General features: G+C 53.0%; 1 protein-coding gene across 2 annotated transcripts; it reads left to right on the top strand.

The window, feature by feature from the left end:
- Positions 1-514: 514 nt before the first annotated feature.
- On the top strand, positions 515-17611 carry SYNGR1 (synaptogyrin 1; the record flags this gene model as incomplete). 2 transcript variants are annotated; one of them, XM_080363965.1, is made up of 4 exons in its annotated part: positions 515-613; positions 12442-12679; positions 14409-14554; positions 16958-17611. In XM_080363965.1, 4 exons carry the CDS (start codon positions 515-517, stop codon positions 17174-17176), a joined length of 702 nt encoding a protein of 233 aa, XP_080220091.1. The 2 variants fall into 2 exon arrangements, with proteins under 2 accessions (XP_080220091.1, XP_080220092.1); XM_080363966.1 differs by lacking the exon at positions 16958-17611 and adding an exon at positions 15726-15824.
- Between the last annotated feature and the right edge of the window lie 1757 nt (positions 17612-19368).

Below are 19368 nucleotides of genomic sequence, written 5' to 3' on the forward strand. Positions count from 1 at the left end.
GGTGTGAGCAGCTGGGGGGCTGGCCCCGCATTTCTGCTAGGCCCTACCAAAACAAACCGGGGCAGCACCCTCACCTCTCTCCCCCTGTGCTGGAGGGGTGGGCTGCTTTTGTACAGGAAAGGTGTTCACACCCCCCTCCCAGCACACTCCCCGCCATGCTGCACCTGCCGTGCCCTCACCCTCCCGAGCCCTTTACACACCCCCAAGCGCCCCCTCCTCACACTGCTGCCCCACGGACACCTCCTGCCTTCCCCCCGAGACGTGTCCCCTCCGTCCCCACCCCCCGCGATGTGACGCGGGCAGCGGCGGCGCGGAGAAAGGGGGTGGTGCGCGCTCCCGGCGCGGCGCGTCCCCGTGGGCGGGAGCGCGCGGCTCGTCGCCGCCGGGCTGCCAGGCACGGCTCGGCTCCGCTCGGCTCCGGTCGGCGCGGCTCGGCTCGGCTCGGCACGGCTCGGCGCAGCCCGGCACCGCCCGCCGAGCCCCCCGCCCGCCTCCCGCCCACCCCCGTGCCGCCATGGACGGGGGCGCCTTCGGAGCGGGGAAAGCCGGCGGCGCCTTCGACCCGCACGCCTTCATCCGGCAGCCGCAGACCCTCCTGCGGTTCGTCTCCTGGGTAAGGCCCCGCCGCCACCGGAGCTGCCGCCGGACCGGGGCGGGGGGCGTCTCGCCGGGCTGCGGGGGGCGCGGGGCTCCCTCCGGGGCAGGCAGCCACGGCCGGCCCCAACCCCTACCTCTCTACATACCTAAAATCGTTATGTTATATACGGTTTTATATTATTACGATGATATACTGTTACATATTTACTATTCTATATTTGTTTTATATATGCTTGTGTATGCATATGTATCCACATATATATATGCATATGTCCGTTGATATGTTTCCACTCATCTAGATCCATGTACACAGAGATACATATTGTATATGCCTCCATAAGTATTTATGGATATTATCTGTGTATATGCATGTATGTTTGGATAGATGGATCTATATCTGGGTTCATATATTTTTGTATGTATATATCTCCATGTATATATCCACATATGTGTGTGCACACAGATGTACAGCTGTATGTATGTATGTATCTGTGTGTATGGATATAGGGCCGTATAGACATAGGGCCATATGGGGTGATAGCACTGTGCTTTGGAGTTTCTTCCCTGGGGAGGGAAGGAGTAAGCTGGGTGACCCACCACCTCACCCACCAGCTCAATCTCTGCTGTTTTGGGGATAGTGGTGGGGTCTTGTCTCCCCTCTACATCCCCCCCCCATTGGGTATATGGCAAGCATGGGGAGACAGCAGGATGTGGGGTGACGGGGGGGAGCTGCGGGTGATGCTGAAGCCCTGGTGCAGCTCCCCAGCAGGCTGGGGCTTGGGGGGTGCTGGGCTCTGTTTGTGCCAGGGTGAGTTGGGGGGGGGCTGTGGGGGCTGGACGGCGCTCTGCGTTTTATCCTCATCCTCTCACCCACCAGCCTTCTTTCCCCATAATGCTTTCCCCTTGGTAATTTGTGGGGAAGCGGGTAGGGGGAAAAGAGGTCTAAGGCGGGCAGTGGGGAGGGAGGCCATGGGGTGCCAGGGGGAAAGTCTCTCCCTCTTCCCGTGACGCTGATGATCCCATGGCTGCCCGTGGGGCCGATGCGTATGTGCAAGAAGGTCATTGGGATTAAGGGAGCGAGAGCCGCAGAACCGAGCCGGCGATGGAGAGATTGAGGTCTCAGCCGGGAGCGGAGAAGGGGAGGGCAGGGAGAGGGAGCGGAGGAGACACATGCGCACCGGAGCAAGGAGGAGAGGCGTCAGGCTGGCTTTGGGAAAATAAAATAAAAGCAGAGACAGGCGGGGAAAATGAGGAGGGAAAGGGAAGGTGGCCCAGCTTGCTGCCGGTCGTGGAGAGGCAATCTTTGTGTTCCCGGCTGGGTGGGTGATGTCCCCCCTGGGTGTCGTGACTTGGAGGGTGGCCGAAGAGCCCCGAGACAGCTGAGGACGTGATTAATACAGGCGGTGTGTCCGTCTGCCTGCGCTTGTTTACAGTACAGCACATCACACTGGGAGTGGGCTGGCTGTGCTGGGGCTGCCACTGGGTGCTGGACAAGGGGGTATGTGTGCCCCACTCCCCGGCAGGTGGAACAGAGCCAGCTTGCGTCTCTGAGGATGATGGACGTGATGTGACCTACAAAGGCTCTCCCGCTGCTAATCTCTGTGGCAGAATTTCTTCTTTCTCCCTCTCAGTCTGGTGGTTTTTTATTTCCCCTTCATCCAAGCACTGCGGGATTTTGGCTTCCCAGAGGCATCAGGTGAAGGAGAGAGAAGAGGAAATACGTTTATTTTTTAATTAGTCACCTACTCTGCTTCAGAGTATCTCAGATGCTGTCATCTCGCTCTCCAAGCTCAGCTCTGTGCCCTGCAAAGTCTCCCCAGGCAGGGAGTGCTTCCTGAGGCCCAGCATCTCCTTGGGACCCCGTGTTGTTTCCCCCTGCCCGTCTGACCTTGACAGAGGACAGGACTGGATTTACCTTGGGTACTTCACTTGACTGTGGAAATTAAAGTCCTTTTGCAGGAGCTGGAGGTGCTTCAGGTCAACAGTCCAGCAGGGGAGGCTGGCCTGGCCACCATGGTGCAAGGTTACACATGCATATCTTCTCTCCCAAAATATGAGTTCTTTCTTCTGCTTTTCTACCAGCTTGGTCTTGTCTGTCCTCTCGAGCATCTCGCCCTCCACAAAGCCAGGGAGTGACAAGCTCACCTCAGATATTTAGTTGTGGTTTTGGTCTTTTTTTTAACTGGGGAGGACCAAGAGGGGTCCTCATGGGCACCTAAGTCCTATCTCAGGCTGTGAAAAGCATCAGACCCTTTATGACCCCTTCCATAAACTGACTGAACTTTGCTGAAGAAAGACGAACACGTGGGGTTTTTTTGCCCTTCTCACTCCCTCTGGGAGGATGTTCAGCAGTTCCAACGGTCAGGGCCTTCCACCATAAAATCTATTTGTGGCTGGGTTTGTATCCATTTGCTTTTGTGCTCTTGTGCCTTTCAGTTTAAATGGTGCTTTCCCCTCCCTGGTGTTTTCCCCTGGGTATGTTTCTAGACTGCAATCACATCCGCACTTAGCCATTCCATCACCAGGCTCTATAAGCCAAACAGTTCTGGTGGTGAAGGGCTCTCCCTCCCCGTGGTCTTTGTGAGAGTCCTTCCTTCCACCCACTCTGGCATGTGCTGGAAGCACCTTGCCTGACATCTTGTTTGCCTTTATCCCGCTCGTGGCCTGGATGATCCATCATCTCCCCAGAGCAAGCCGGAGACTCCTTTCGGCCGATTTCACATGATGAGCTTTCACTGAGAGCAGAAATTCTCGTGATCGTTTCCCCAGGCAGTGACCTTGTGCTCGGTTCATCCTGCCTCTTAGAAGGTTGTATGATGGTACAGAGGTTGTTGGCAGCAAACAGGCTTCTGCCCATGGAGGTTGCAGCCCAATCGAGATGGCAGCAATAATGCAGGGAGAGCTGCAGGATCAGGAGCAGATGGGGTGACTGAAGGTTATTTATGTTGAGGAGGAGATGGGGGTAGGTTTGACAAGGAGGTTGCTAAACTATGGAAAGAGGTCAGCAATTCTGGAGCATCTGTCCACCGCAACGGTGTTGTGAGGCAGCTCAGGTTTCTCGGGTGCTTCAGAGGTCAGGCACGGCAGAGTAAGGATGCATCTTCCTAAAGAAAGGTTGTCTGACATGGGTGTTGGCAAGCAGTGGTGGTCCTGCAGAGCGCCCATGTTAGGTGTGGATGTTCAGCCTCAGCACAAGGCATTTCTCTGCTGCTGCCAGCCCCAGATGCGCTCACCTGGATGAAGCAGCACCTGGTAGCGCAGGGAGGCAGCCCTGTGGAGCAGTCCCTCCTGGGCATCTCCGCTGAGGATGCCTCTGAGGGTGCCTTGATCTTGCAGTCAGGAGGCTTGTCCACTCCAGCTGGATTGAGGCTTGCTGACAAAAGCAATGTGCTACTGAAAGATCCCGGAGGCTTCCCTACCTCTCTGTGGTGACCTTGACATATAGACCTGCCTTCAGCCTTCTCAGGTGACCCAACAGCTGGAGCCGGTGGAACTGGGTGACCTGCATCGAGCTAGAGCTGTGCTACAGTGTGTGGCTCCAGGATCGTTCTTCAAATAAAGCAGGCAAGTGTGGGCACATCCCTACGTAATCCTGTTGTGCCCTGACCCACAGTGCTCTCTGCAGCCGGTACAGGCCAGCTGGAAGGCTCCTTTGCAACCTGCAGGCGTTGGATGAAGGGATGTAGCACTGCCTCCATAAATAAGTAAAATGCTAATTGAAACAGGTTGTTCCAGGTGCTCCTGACTGCTTGGAAACTGGCTTGCTGGAGAAGCTGAAGCGCTACTCGACGTGAAAGCCTAACAAGGCAAAAGTAACTTGCTTTTTGGAAGCAGGCCCAGCTAGGTGGCTCGAGCGAGAGTATTTCCAACCGGAGGCACGCAGGCAAAGCAGCTCATTAAAAGTTGCCACACGGACAGAGATGCTGAGTTCCACTACAGTGACAAGGGCACTGCCCCTCCAGAGGGAGGTTTGGTGAGGAGAGGCACTGCCTGCCCTCCGTTTCCTCCTCCATCATCTGCTGCCGTTATTACCACATCTACAGTCTGGTTGGAGCACGCAGATGTTTTGAGCTGGGATGAGAAGCTCCATCTCCTGTCTCTGCAGGCACAGCATGTCCCAGGCAGCTTGGGCTGAGCAGACAAGGCAGGTGAAGGATGGGAACCGTGTCCCTGGCCTTGCTATGACAGTGACGAGGGACAAGCCCTGGTGCAGCAGGGAGCTCCATCTCCTGCCTGGCCAGCAGGTCCCTGGCTCACCATGCTGATGCTTGGCTTATGGTGTCCCTTGCCTCTTCCACCCATTGCTGTATGGGAATGACACCCAGCATGGCCTTGTGGTGACAGTTAAACTGAGCCTTAGAGACAAGAGGCCACACTGGGCTGGAACCAACTGCACCCTCCGCCTTCTTTCTGTTCCAGCTGAACTTAGCTGAAGTGTTCCCTGTTTTAGTGGACCATAGCTCATGATCTCTGCTTCTGCGCCTCCACGTGATTTTTGCCCCAGCCCCCATGCTCACAGGCTGCATGCTTGTGAGATACATTGGCACAGAATGAAAGAAACACAGCGGTTCAAAGCATGTGCTTTGGGGCAAGCCTTAGGTACAGTTCTTCATGGCTTCCCCTTCCTTGGGTCAGCTTCAAAAGAGATTTTTGGGGATTGCTGTTACTAGGATTGAGTGAAAGGCCACATCAGATGAGCAATAGATATGCAGAGCCAGAGGGTGATTTGGGGTTGGATACAGCAGGTCGCGTTGTTTCCAGCATAGCATTTCCAGGAAGGATCTTGGAGGAGGAACAAGCCTCTCATTAATGGCATTTGCAGATAAAAATCTGAGAAAAAGCACATAGGAGCCAAAGGCAGTCACAAATAATTAGCAAAAAAATAAGATAAACATATGTAATCTGCTGTCTGAAAATGTGAGAGGCACACAGGTGAGGAACAGAGGAACTGCAGGGAGATGAAGCATAGATGCAAACGTGCAGCAAGACAGGACAGCAGACTGGACTAGTGTGGTGGTGAGAGGAGCAGGTGCAGGTGACAGTAGATGTGATCCTCCACTCAGGTTGGCACAGCCAAGCAAAGGAGGGATAGATGTGTTAGTAGAACAAAAGCAGAACACCTTGGAAAAAGATGCAACTTTTGGGGAGTTGCTTCACTAAGTAGTGAATGTAGGTGATATAGGGACCATCTGGAAAGCACAGAAGGACCTGGATACCACGATGGAGTTTTGGCCATGGGGAGTCATCACTAGGAGCGCTGGGACAGCAGACGCAGTTTGACCATGAGACCTGCAGGACTGGATGGGGTTTCCTGAAGATGCTCTCTGGGCTACAACCCCCTCTTTGACCAGTGGGCACATTCCCATGGGAAAACTCTTTCTTTCTCCCTGTGGGTGCCCCAGCATCACCCAGAGCTTGGGCTGCTGCAGAGGGGAAGATCGACCCAGGCTCCCAAGCATGGGTTTGGAGGGAGGTGGAAGGGTTAATGGCCAGCCTGTCAGCTGCCAAGCCATGTGTGAAAAAAAAGGCTGGCTGGCCAGGAAAGCCTGTCCCAGATCCCGTGGCAGGAATTAGGGATGTGGAGCTTTTCTCCCCTCCATCACGTGCTCCGGCTCAGCCGCGGCTGGAGAGGGTGAGGTGGGAGGGGGGTGCTGGCATACCCGTCTGCTCTTCCCCTGTCTGTGCTCAGGGGAGCTGTGTCCAAATGGGTGTGGGGAGGCTGGTCCTCTCCCGCACCTGCACAGGGCCCAGACACGCCATCGAGACCGTGGGCAGGAGTTGTTCGGTGCCTGCATGATGCCGGCTGGAGGGAATAAATAGAGGCCGCCTGTTTCCAAGCTGCCAGTCCCATGCGTTTCAAAAGCTGCATATGTTTTCTTCAAAACGGGCTGAATACAAGTAGATTTAATGATTATGATAATATTCATAATAATCCATGTCTCTGCAGGGCTCTCCAAAGCTTTCCAGAGACTCCATTTGCGAGTAGCTAAAAATTAAAGTCAGATCATCTCTGCCCGTTTATTGTTTGTATTCTCTTCTGCTCTTGCTTTCTTTTTAAACAGATTTATTCCTGGTCATTACCAGATCAGACACAGAAGAGGTCATTGCTTCATTCTGCCTGAGGTGGATTTGATTTGAAGTCCCATGAGGAATATTATGTCACCAAATTATTTCCTCTCTATAATAGAATAAAAAGGGGGTGTGGTAAAGGGAGAGGCAACATGCAGTGCAGCAGACCCCGTGACCAGAGGGCACCATGGCAAGCCCAAGCAGGTGGCTCGACAGAAACCCTCTTCTTCAGCTTCATCCCTGCCAGGACCATCATGGGGATCTCGGGGATAAAGTCAGGAGGCAGCGTGACCAGCTCCTGGGATGAGGTGCAGGAAAATCCTAGCGCATGGCTGGAGGCTGGGCTGGCGTTGCTGTGTGTCCATCACATGGTGCTCGGGAGCGCTGAGTGCTCGGCTGGCGATGGGCAGTGAGGTGGAAAACCTCACATGATGCTCAGGAGGTTTCAGCTGGCTTTCTGCACAGCCGAGCCTGCAGCGGGGAGGTGGGGAGGGACCGGAAAGTCTCTCTTCTGAGGGCTTATCTCTTGCCTTCGCCTGTGGCAAAATCAGATCCCCCAGTTCAGCAGGAAGGAAAAAAAAGAGGCCTTTTATGGTGAGATGTAGCCTTTTGCCTATTCTGCGCTTTTCTCACTGTAATGAGCCCTTACACACCTGTAATGGCCAGCATGAGCCCCTTGAGAAACCGGGGAAGGAAAACTCTCAGCCCCTCCCTGTCTCCTTGCCCCAGTACTCAGTATGGAGTTCATTTTGCTGTGTCTTTTGGCAAGCTGCTGTCTCTGTCACCTTCGCAAACTGCCTGGCCCTGGGCTTCGCTTGGTGTCTTGGAGCTCTTTGGTGAAAACACAAGTCTCAGAAAATCATCGCAACAACCTGTGTTGATGTGATGTTTAAGGAGCAGTGAAGTCGAGAAAAGCCGGGTCCCAACAGCAATGCTAAGTTAGCCATATCGTCTCCAAGTGCTGTTTTCTTCCCCTTTTTCTAGTTCACAGCGTAGCTGAGTAGATTGCTGCTTGTTAAATGTGCACCTCCAGAGAGGCTGCACGCCAGCCCGATTAACGTTGCTCTTGGAGGCTTAAGGAAACCCTCTCAACCTAAAAATCTAAGTACTTCAAGTCCTGTTAACCAACTTAAGCAGGCTTGCTGAAGAAATGAGGCCACTCAGGTGCACAGAGCTGGGGATGGCTGGCTAGGTTTCATCACCGAGTGCAGGAAAGCAGCTGATGAATGATCTCCCCCTGCGGAGCAGTAGGATGGGCTGTCTTTGGGAGTGTCAGGATGCAGTGCTGCCCTGCATCTTGGTGCTCAGTTAGGAGAAGACTCATACCATCTTTTCCTCGCCTCCTCTTTGTAGCTAGATTTATATTTTGGACCACTTTATCAGTGGCTATAGGTGCAGTGGGTATTTGCTATACCCAGAGGGGGCAGAAGGAACAAGCAGTGGGGACACAGAAGGATGGGAGGCTTGTGCCAGCACTGCTGGTAGCCAGCATTTCCTCTGAAGTGCTGCAGTTGTGATGGGAACAAGAACGCAGATGCTTCATCCTTGCAGACTTTGTGGATTTTTTTTGTAAAGCGGGCAGACATTCAAACTGCACCTGCTGCCTGGGTCATCTTTGCACAAGCACAGATTGTGAAATAAGGAAATAAAAAATACTTGCTTTTGCTAAGATGACTTGCTATGTCAGTGAGCTTCCACCCACCCGCACCCTTACTGACAAGAACTAGCTGCCATGGATTAAGAGTACAGCAGTTTCTCCCGAGGGCTGCGAGATCTGGGCTCTCATAATTTTCCTTTTTTTTTCTATAAAATTATTTGTCTGTGCACCCGTTGCAACAGCTTCTGGGTACAGACATCACGGGGATAAAGCGGGTGACGCTGCCTGTCAGCAGCAGCAGCAATCACCTCTTCTGCCGTCCAGCTCTGCCTGTCAGTCTGAAACCTCTGGTTTGAGCCTGCCTGTTCTTGCCCAGCCGGTGTTTTCCAGTCCAGCTCAAGGCGTCTGTGCACAGCAGATCCTCACAGCATTTTGCTGTGCCGTGGGAGCGGTGGTGGGCTGGCAAAGGGAGCAGGCCCTCTCTGCTGCCACTGACCTTGCCCTTGGACCAGCACTGATACCAGTAGTGATGAAAACATGGAAAGGAGGAGACAACCCTTCAGCTACTGTGCTTGGGTCTGTAGAAAGCTTTCCTAAGGACAAAGAGCACTGTGGGATGTCTGTTTCAGGACACGGAAGATAAGCATCTGCATTGACTTGTTCTGCTCATGAGTGAGAATACCCTAGAATCATAGAATAGTTTGGTTTGGAAGGGACCTTCAAAGCTCATCTAGTCCAACCCCCTGCAATGAGCAGGGACATCTTCAACTAGATCAGGTTGCTCAGAGCCCCATCCAGCCTGGCCTTGAATGTTTCCAGGGATGGGGCATCTACCACCTCTCTGGGCAACCTGGGACAGTGTTTCACCATCCTGTATTTTCCCTGAGTGGAACCTTCCCAGAAAATGCTTAAGATCATCTTAAATCAGATGCTTGCCAGTAAATCATACCTTGGGCACCTCAGGCTGCAAAATAGGTTTCTCTTCATAGGAGAGAAGTTGTGGCATCTTGGCTGACTGAAGATGGAGAAAGGAAGTTAGCAATGCCACCTCAGCTTGGAAATTTAGGGAGACAGATATGTCCCCCGGTCTCATGACTCTGAGCGCTATCTTTATGAAGGGCCAACACGGATAGGTATAAAGGGGCAAATGCAAAAAGGAGTTATTCTGCTTCTTCACTTGCAGATGAGAGCCCTTCCAGGCCAGCAGCAAACCCAAAGATGATAGCAGAAGGAAGATGTATATCAGGATATGAGCGGAGTGAACAGAGGTGCCTCCAGGGAGAGGCCGTTAAAGAAGTTTATTCATCCCGATGAGTAAGCAGAGACTCACAGTACAGCAAGGGCTGGCCTGACTCAGGGTATTGACACTTTACCAGTTTTGAGGCCTAAACCAAAACTGAACACCAGACAATACCTCTTCTCATCTTCCAAAGAGAAGACATGCTTTTTGTCTCATGCTGTGGAAAACCAAGAACCCATATTGTAATCACAGTATAAGGAGGCTGGAGGTGGCAGCATCAGCACTGGTCAAGCCAGTGACCCAGATGTCACTTCAAGGAGTCTGTTTGGTCTCCTTCAGGCTAGAGGAACATGGTGGTGCTGTCAGTGGTCCTAGGCAGACCTGTCAGCTCAGCCTCTTGTGAAGATGTGTGAGACTTCCCACTGAAGGAGCCTGGCTGTATTTGTGTGCAATTTTGCTGCTTTCCAAACCATCCAGGCTGAAATTTTGAAGACCAGACCTTTGCTTCAGGCAGAAGACATTTTTATTTAATTTTTATGGGCAATTTCTGCAAAGTATGATCAATCTCAATTTTCAAGAGGAAGGATGAAGAGGACAAATCAGTTGATTACCTGCAAGCTTAAGCTCTTAAGAACTTTCAGAGAACCCATACAGCCCTCATGATTAGGAGTGCCAGCTTCCAGCTTTTTTTGGTTTGCTCTAGTATGTCAAAAGTACACCCAATCTCAGCAACCCAAGTGTGGCCCAATTTTGAGCCTTGGAATGAAAAAAATAATATCCATGTCAGCGGATACTTATTAGAGTTTGGCAGCGTTACCTGCCCAAGGGCTGTTGGGGACCGTAAGTAAGATTTCCCTCTGGTTCTTGATGCCACAGGTCAAACAGCAGAGATCTGTGCTTTGGATCTCAGTCATCCAACCCCACCAAGGACAGACAGCATATTGGGTTGGCATTAATCAACAGTTAATTTTCCCTGCACTCGAAAAGCTGCTTCTCTGCTTTCTGGGTTATCTGCCATGTTGTCTCCTGATGCTTGGTTGGATGAAGTCATACTGTGGTCCTTCTGACCTAGCAAACTCTCAGACCTACCTCTTCTCCCTGCAGGAGATTTGGCCACCAAGTCTTCTTGTGTGCTACTTCTCCTTGCAGACAGAGTAGTGGTTCCAAGAGATGCTTTAAGGGATGCCAGGCTCCTGTTTCATGGTTAACTCCCAGGCTAGCAGAGTGCCCCACTGGTGTCCTAGTGCACATCATACGTGCATTAGGAGGAGTGTGGCCAGTGCGTCGAGGGAGGCCATCCTCCACTCTGCTCTGCCCTGGTGAGGCTGCATCTGGAGTATTGTGTCCAGTTCTGGGCTCCCCAGTTTAAGAAGGATGAGGAATTACTGGAGGGAATCCAGCGGAGGGCTATGAAGATGATAAGGGGTCTGGATAATCTTTCTTATGAGGAGAGGCTGAGAGAGCTGGGTCTGTTCAGCCTGGAGAAGAGAAGACTGAGAGGAGATCTCATCAATGCTTATAAACATCTCCAGGGTGGGTGTCAAGAAGGTGGGACCAGACTCTTTTCAGTGGTGCCCAGCAATAGGATGAGAAGCAATGGGCATAGAAACATAGGAGGTTCCATCTGAGTATGAGGAGAAACTTCTTTACTTTGAGGGTGCCAGAGCCCTGGAACAGGCTGCCCAGAGAGGCTGTGGAGTCTCCTTCTCTGGAGACATTCAAAACCTGCCTGGACACATTCCTGTCCCATCTGATCTGGGTGAACCTGCTTTAGCAGGTGGGTTGGACTAGATGATCTCTAGAGGTCCCTTCCAACCTTGACCATTCTGTGACTCTGTAATATGTGTGTTCACCCCATGCTTGAGGTCCCATTTCCCATTTGCCTGGGGCCATCGCAGGCAGCCTGCAGATGGGCCATTCCTACCAAGGGTCTCAAGATGCCCCACAAAGAAAAATCTGTACTTGCCTCTTTAATCTTCCCCTCTTTCTCCTGCAAGGAAAGCTGTTTATTTGAGATGCAGGACTGGGGCTGCTGTAAATAGCTCTCTGCTTTGGTGAACCTGCTGTGTCAAAGAGTGATGGCCTTGTGGCAGGTGATGAAGGCTAAGCTCGTGTGCAAAGATTAGACCAGCAACTGCAGATTATGGCATTTCTACCTGGACTCATCCTTAATTCTACCTGACTTAAAATAACATGCAGTGTCAGTGGCTGTGACGGATATGGAGGACTCACGGTGGCCCTGCCAAGGGGACCTGGCAGGGGGATGTTTGGCCCCTGAAATCCCATGGGGAAGGTTGGAGAGTGTCAATGTGTGGGTGAGGGTGCAGAAGGATAGGTGGTGGCATGGTTTGGGCTGGTGCAGAACTGGTGGAGAGGTGTGTGATGTGCAGGGAGATGGGAGCACGGGAGCCCGGCAGAGCTGTGAATTGTGGGAGGGTGGATGAGGAAAAGAGCGTAGTAGCTGGATAGATAAAATTAGTCAACAAATGCGTGGTAGAAACAATGAATTCCTAGAAGGGAAAGGAGTGGGTGGGAGAATAAGTGCAGACTGAGACTATTTCTGCTGCTTGGAGCCCTTGTACGCAGGCACCCACAGCAAAACTATTTCGCAAATCACACTCTACGTTGCCTCCCTGTGTGTCCGCGGGAAGCCACCCTTACTCCAGACTGCGACTGCTTTACATCACTTTAGATCAGATGGATAAAAAGGCTCAATCTAAAAGTGTCCTATTTTAAGTTAATCCTCAGAAATAAAATGAGATCGTCTCCCCAGTAAATTCCCTGCAGCTACAGCCCAGGCAAGGCAGTGGGACGGGAGCTCAGCAGAGCAGAAAGGTGCCTGCAAAAGGTGTCTGTCCCCTGCAGAGCTCTGTTCCTTTGTGCTGGTCCACAGAGATGGGGCTTGCCCTGATGTGTCTCCTGCCTTCCTCCCCACCAGCTGTTCTCCATCGTGGTGTTTGGCTCCATTGTCAATGAAGGGTATGTGAACCGCCTGGAGGAGACACAAGAGCACTGCATTTTCAACCGCAATCGCAATGCCTGCAACTATGGCATTACCGTGGGTGTCCTCGCCTTCCTCAGCTGCCTTCTCTACCTGGCTCTGGATGCCTATTTCCCGCAGATCAGCAGCGTCAAGGACCGCAAGAAGGCAGTGCTCTCAGACATCGGAGTCTCGGGTGAGCTTCCCGACCGCTTGGCCATAGTGGCTCCTCCACCAGCAAGTGAGAGGGAGGGAGCTTCTGCCGCCTCACAGGCCAGGTCCCTGCTAGCATAGAGATCTTTGGATTCCTTACTCTCTCAGGCCTTCTCTCTCTCTCCTTTTCTTACCCATTTTCCTCTGAGCCAGTCTGGCTGATGCCTCCCTGCTGTTCTCCATAGACATAGCTCAGGGAGCCCTTCAGGATCAGCAGGTCTTGCCTCCCTGCATGCTTGTGCTTGCTATGGCCAAGCGTTGATGCCTCTGAAGGTGGTACTTCCTTCTTATCCAGCTCCAGATGATTGAGCCCTATATATTTTAACATTAAAAAGCGTAGAGGATTTCATGCAGGCTGACTAAACCAGTCCTCCTAGGTTACCTGGCATTCCCCATGGAAATAGCCATGCAGGACCTCATCCAGCCCTGAGGCTTATTCTGACTCACAGTCAGATCTCTCCATCCCCAGTAGTGTGTGGAAGTGACAGAATGATGGTGCATGTGTATATGCGTGTGTCACACCAGTCAGCAGCATCAGGAGGAAGCACTTTGCTGTCCTGCTGTGATCTCAAATCCCTCTCCTAGCATATTGCAGCCATACAGGCAAACTTCTGCATGTCAGGGTTCCCCCCCGCAGTTTGTCAAAGGGCAGGATCAAGTGCAATATCTGAGCTTGTTTAGGACTTCTGGCTTGTAAGTTTGTTCAGGGTTAGCCCCTTGCTCAGCAGTCCTGCGTGCAGCTGACAAGAGAAAGGGGAGGGAAGATTCCTGAGGGCATGGCAGGAAGATGTGCCAGGGGAGGTTTAGGTTGGACATTAGGAAAAGGTTCTTTATGCAGGGGGTGGTGGAGCACTGGAACAGGCTCCCCAGGGAGGTGTCACGGCCCCAAGTCTGACAGTATTCAAGAAGAGACTGGACAATACCCCTAGACACACGGTGTGAACTGTGGGGTTGTCAAATGCAGGGACAGGAGTTGGACTCGATGATCCTTGTGGGTCCCTTCCAACTCAGGACATTCTATGATTCTGTGACTGAGCCCCGTTCTGCTGTCGCAGGAATTCCCATTTCCCTCGCTGCCGGCTATCAGGCTGTGCCTGGCAAAGGGGGTGAGTCCCACAGTCCCACTCCTCCCCACCAGCTGCCAGTCTGGACTCAGGGCTCCCCACTACCTTCACCCCTTTCCTGGGGGTGCAGCATGTTAATGATCCTTCAGCACCTTTCCTTGGTATGAGTCCCTTCTCCTGCACTGTCCTGAGTAAAGGCCGGTCCCTATGCAGCTGCAGGCTGGCTGCTCGCACTCTCCTGCAGCTCCCGTGGAAGGAATTGCTCTTCGCTTGTCCTTCCAGGACAGGGTTGCGAAGTGGTGGCTGTTTCAGAAAGCCCAGGTGATTGCTCCTGTACTGGAAGCCCTTCAGGCTCTTTCCCAAGGCCAAATGCAAGTCCTGTGATCAATCCAAATGCAAGCAAATGAAGTCTCCTGAGGTACTTTCTGCAGACACCTACAGTCACCTTGACAACTCAGCCGTCAGCGAGCCTGCCAGCTCGCTTGGGCTAAGCCAGGCTGCGCAGTCAGGGTTTGGCCCAGTCTGCAACACACTAGTGGGTCTTGCAGGATTGAAGTTTCCAGAGAAACATGGTGTGTTTATGTTCTGTTCACACATACCTTCTTGATCTCTCTCCCCTGGTGGCATGCTGGTGGCGGTCCATCCCAGCCTTTTGGGCGTTCCTCTGGTTCGTTGGCTTCTGTTTTCTGACCAACCAGTGGCAAGCTTCAAAAGAAGAGGACAACCCACTGAATGAGGGAGCAGATGCAGCCCGAGCAGCCATCACGTTCTCGTTCTTCTCCATCTTTACCTGGGTGAGTAAAGCAGCTGTGATGTTGTATTATGTCCTCTGTGGTGTATTAGCTTGTGGGGAAGGGAAGGTGACTGCCTAAGAGTCATTTCCTCTGAGACACCATTTCCCATGGTTTCTGAGAAGGAAAAGCAGGAGGGGAGGTGGTTAGGAGGTAACCTTGGGAAACAAGGACTCCAAACTATTGTGGCAGAAAGTGCTAGAGCGTTAATAACCCTGATAGGAAAGAGGGTCCTGTGTCCCAGTCAGGAATGTCCTTGACAAACCTCTGATATGACCTTGAGCAAGCCAGCCCCCCAAGCATCCCTTTCATTGTGCATCAGAAGACTTGAACAGCATTTTCAGCACACAGACGCCAAGCAGAGAAGCGAGCTCCATGCTGGGGGTTGCACCCATCTCCCTCCCTGCTTTGCCTTCATCACGTGAAATATCATCAGTGGCCATGAGAGGCTGTGACCAGTATCTCTCTGGGCTCTCTCCTTCTGCACCCATGACTGCAGCTCCACCTCACTGCATCGCCTCTTAGGAGGGTGATGATGCAGTCTCTACCCTTTCCCCAGCAGTTCCTAATGCCTGGGTTCCTGGAAAAACTTGTGGTGTGCAATATAAATATCATCCACAATTCCCTGCCGTCTCTGAAAGCACTGAGCCCAAGTGATTTGAGTCTGAAGTGACAAGGTTAGTGCTAAGCAGGAAAGCAATTTAGGCCAGTCTCCATATGTAAGTCCTTGTGGCTTTATCTTCTCCTCTCCCTACAGGCCTTAACATTGGGTGGGGACGAGGTAGGAAGAGTGCTGTAAGATCTCAGAGCTGTCAGAGAGGAAGGGGGGCTGCAAAGGGTTGTGTGGTCAGCACCCTCACCAAGATGACACCAAGGAGAGGCAAAGAGACAGCAGCATGTGTGTGTGTCCGCCAACAAGCTGTGTCCTGCACTTGAGTGCTGCCAAAAGCCCCTTGCAAGCTCCAGCAGAAAGCGTGACAAGGAGCAAGGCTTTTGCAAGGAGTCCCCCAGGACGCTTTTTGAGGTGCCACCAGCTGCAGTGGTCATCCCCAGGCTTGCAAGTGGCTAAATAGGCATCCTCTTCATCCAGTTTCTTGGGGTTTTTATTTCAGTCATGCTCTGGTTTGCTCTTCCTTACTGATTCTCCTCCCCACACCCCTTTCTCTCCTCACAGGGCTCCCTCACATTTCTGGCTTTCCGGAGACTCAGAGAAATTACTTTTCAGGAAGAATACAACACCCTGTTCCCTAATTCCCCATCCTTGCTGCCTTAGTGCCCCTTGGTGATGGGGGAATTCAGGGGAAGGGTAGAGGGATGCAGCTGGAGGAGGTTCTGAGCAGAGATGGTTCCAATGCCACTACCACAGGTGTCCATGTGTGGTCACAGTAGGGCATGAGGTGGGAAGAGATGGACCATTCAACTGAAGTGGGTTGTTCACTGAACAGGGAATCTCCCTCTAGGGAATTGGAACTGCGAGTTTCTCCTCCTCCTCCTCTGCTCCCTTCTCTCCTTCACCTGTACCCTAACTAATACGTGTAACACTGCTGTGCCTTTCTTTTGGTGACTGCTCAAACCTAATACTTCAGCCAGGAGATGCCCTCTGCCCCCACCTCTGTACCTCCTCCATTTCACCCAGCCCTCATTCCCCAAAAACTTCTAACCCATCACCTACTAGACCACTTACCTCTATCAGGGATGCTCTGGGGTGATGAGCCATGCCTGCTGGGGTCCATGATGCTGACTCCTGTGCCCAGGCTCCCTCAGGCCACCAAAGGGTGTCCTGCCTGCAGTGCCTGGGGCAGGAGGCAGCGGGACACATGCCAACCGTCCCCTGGTCTGGGCAGTAGCCACCTTGCCTCCTGCTGCTCCTTCCCCGGATCTGTGCCGCACCGTGCAGATGCTGTGAAGGGATTATGGGAGGTGACCACTGCCTCGCTACTCCAGGTCAAATCCTGGTCTCCTTCCTGGCCTCTGCAGGCAAGATGTCTGTGTATGTCCAGTCTGGCAGATGAACCTCCTGCACTGGAACCGACACAGGTTGCTTTTCCCAGGGACAGGAGGCCCTGAACAGGATAACCATGGGCTGCCCGAGTCTCTGCGACCTGCGCTGTGTTGGTAAAAGCCCATGGCCGGGCAGGAGGTGCCCAGCACACCCCAGGGGCAGCAGGGAGCCCTGGCTGGGCTCGCAGCCATCCCTGACCATCCCTCGTGCTTTCTGTGGGGCAGCCTGGACCTCCACGCTCTCAGGGGTGTTTCATCGGCGGTCTGCCGGGCGGGCTTTGCACACTAATCCGTAACCACTACTAACCCCACTTTTGTTTGTTTCTCTCTTTGGGTACATTCCCCCTCTCTTTCTCCCCTCCCCTCTCTGCTTCCCGTCTCTTCCTCCCACCTCCTCCCATAAAGGTGGGCCAGGCGTTCCTGGCGTATCAGCGATTCCGGCTGGGTGCCGATTCGGCCCTCTTCTCCCAGGACTACATGGACCCAAGCCAGGACTCCGGCATGCCTTATGCTCCCTACACGAACGAGGAGGATGCTACAGATGCGGTGGGGACGTACCAGCAGCCCCCTCCGGCGGATGCTTTCGACACCGAGACACAGGGGTACCAAACGCAGAACTACTGAGCCACCGATGCCCCTTTCCTTCCCCCTTTCCCTTCTGCTCCCTTTCCCATTGCCGGCAGAAAGCCGAGGCACAAACCAGACACGTGCGTAGTGGCACAAGAGGTGGCTCTCAGCTATGCTCCAGCCTTCTGGGTCATCCGTTTTTATTTATTGTTTTTAAAAAAGGAAAAAAAAAAAAAAAAGAAAAGAAAAAAGGTTCTCCCATCACCTGTTCTGTGTCCTCCCCTCAGAACTACCCGCCAGCACCAAATTTCTTCCAAAATATGTCACTGCCTTGTGACAGGAAGGTCCCCCCTTCCCTCCTGTCCCTCGTGCCTCACTGCAGAGGGCAGAGTCTGGCTGGTGGGCAGGAGAGGGGGGATGGCACCAGCAGGGAAGGGGAGAGGGTGCTGGAGGCAGAAGGGAAAGGGTGAGAGGGACCGAGGCCCTCCCTAGAGAGACAGTGTTGTGAGAGGCTGCAGTAGACATGGGAGCATCCGAATAGGGCCAGAGGGCCTGGTGGCTCAGGGAGGGGGACGGTGTTGGGGTCAGCATGCAGGCGTGCAGGGGGGTGGGGGGCTGGAAGGGAGCAGGGACGGTGTCCTCCATGCAAAGATGGGGAGGCTTTTCTGTCCCACCCACTAGTGAGAAAGGGGTGCTTTATTTTTAGAGGGTTTAGGGAGAAGTGGTATCGGGGGTGGGGAAGAATTGCAAGTACAATCAAAAACCACAGGCACGTCTGTAGGTTACAGCAAGAGACTGAGCAGAGCAGAGGGACAGTGCCATGAGGGTCGCTTCTTCCCCAGCCCCCTTGGATTGAGGTGAAGGTGGTTCCCCTCACCTGGACGTCCTGCTCACCACTCAGACCTGTGTTTGGTGAGGCAGGACAGGAGCCATGCCCAGTCCCTGGTCCCCAGGCGCAGGGCCTGTGCAAGGAAGGATGAAGGAGGTGGGCTTCTGGGTGGTTCTGAGAGCCCCCATCCCCGGCTGGGCTGGTTCAAGGGGGACAGAAGAGCTGACATTTCACCCTGGGCAGGAGGAGAAGAAGGCCAGTTTTGCTCCTCAGGCCCTGCTGAACCCCTCCTGCATTCCTCTGCTACCAGAGAGCAAAGCCACTCGCAGACACCATTTTTGTAGCATAGGAATGGAGCAATACTCCCCTTGGAAATAACCACTGCTGTGATGGCCAGCATGCATCTGGCTCTTGCACAGGCATGCAACCAAGCGGGAAGGGGTCCTGCGCCTTTGCCTCCCACTCAAATGGGGAGGGGGTCCTGGTGTGCAGAGAATTGGCTGGGGCCAGACTGAGCTCTCTAAAAACTGGGGTTATTGTAAATTACATAGACAATACCTTATTGCATTTTCTGCAGCATCTCAAATCCTGTTTTTAAAGCCTCACCTAGGTGGCAGCAGTGACTCTCAGATAGAGCTTGTATGGACATCATTCCACACTCTTCATGATTTTGCTTTCAAGTAAATACACAGCTGTGGAAGCACACTCCTTATTCCAGGCTGGAAGTAAGGTCTATGTGTGAAGACGGTCCCTAAGGGGAAATAATTCAGCAATAGTCACCTGGGCAATTCTTCCCAGCACAGACATCTCTCAGAGCACAAGAAGCAGGGTAACCTTGCAGCAGTGAGGAGCTCTATCCCCCATGCAGCCACCCTGCTACCACACAATGCTGACCACAAGTAGCAGAGGTCAGGAGCAGATCCAAAATCCACAGGTGCTTCCCCTGAGTGTCCAGTCTCTTCCCTCTAGCACCCTTAGGAGTCGGGAGGACGGGACACAGGTCTGGCCTGTGGTTGTGTGAACATCTCATCTGGAGGACACCGAGGTTACCTGTCCTTCCCCTTCTCCCAACGCCACTCCTCTCCAGCTGCCCCACAACCATAGGGAAGGGGTAGAAAAATGTAGAGCTGCAAGCCCCAAGAGGGAAGGGGGAACAATTGTTCTCTGCTGTATATAGGCACCATTTCTATCTGCTCCTACCAGCAGGCTTGTGCTGCTGGTGACCATCCCTGTGGCTTGTCCCCATGGCTTGCCCACCCTTGTTAACCACTGGTGAGGATGGGAGAGGGGGACCAGCCAGCCCCGTAGTCACACCTCTTGCTCTGTGTCTGAGAGTGAAAGCAATACTGTAAATAGGAGGGGTATTTTTGGAGGGAAGCCCCTCGGGCTTCTTTTTCTGTGGGCTCAGCCTAATATTTAG

This window comes from Nesoenas mayeri, assembly GCF_963082525.1.
Source record: "Nesoenas mayeri genome assembly, chromosome: 1".
Classification (NCBI taxonomy): domain Eukaryota; kingdom Metazoa; phylum Chordata; class Aves; order Columbiformes; family Columbidae; genus Nesoenas; species Nesoenas mayeri.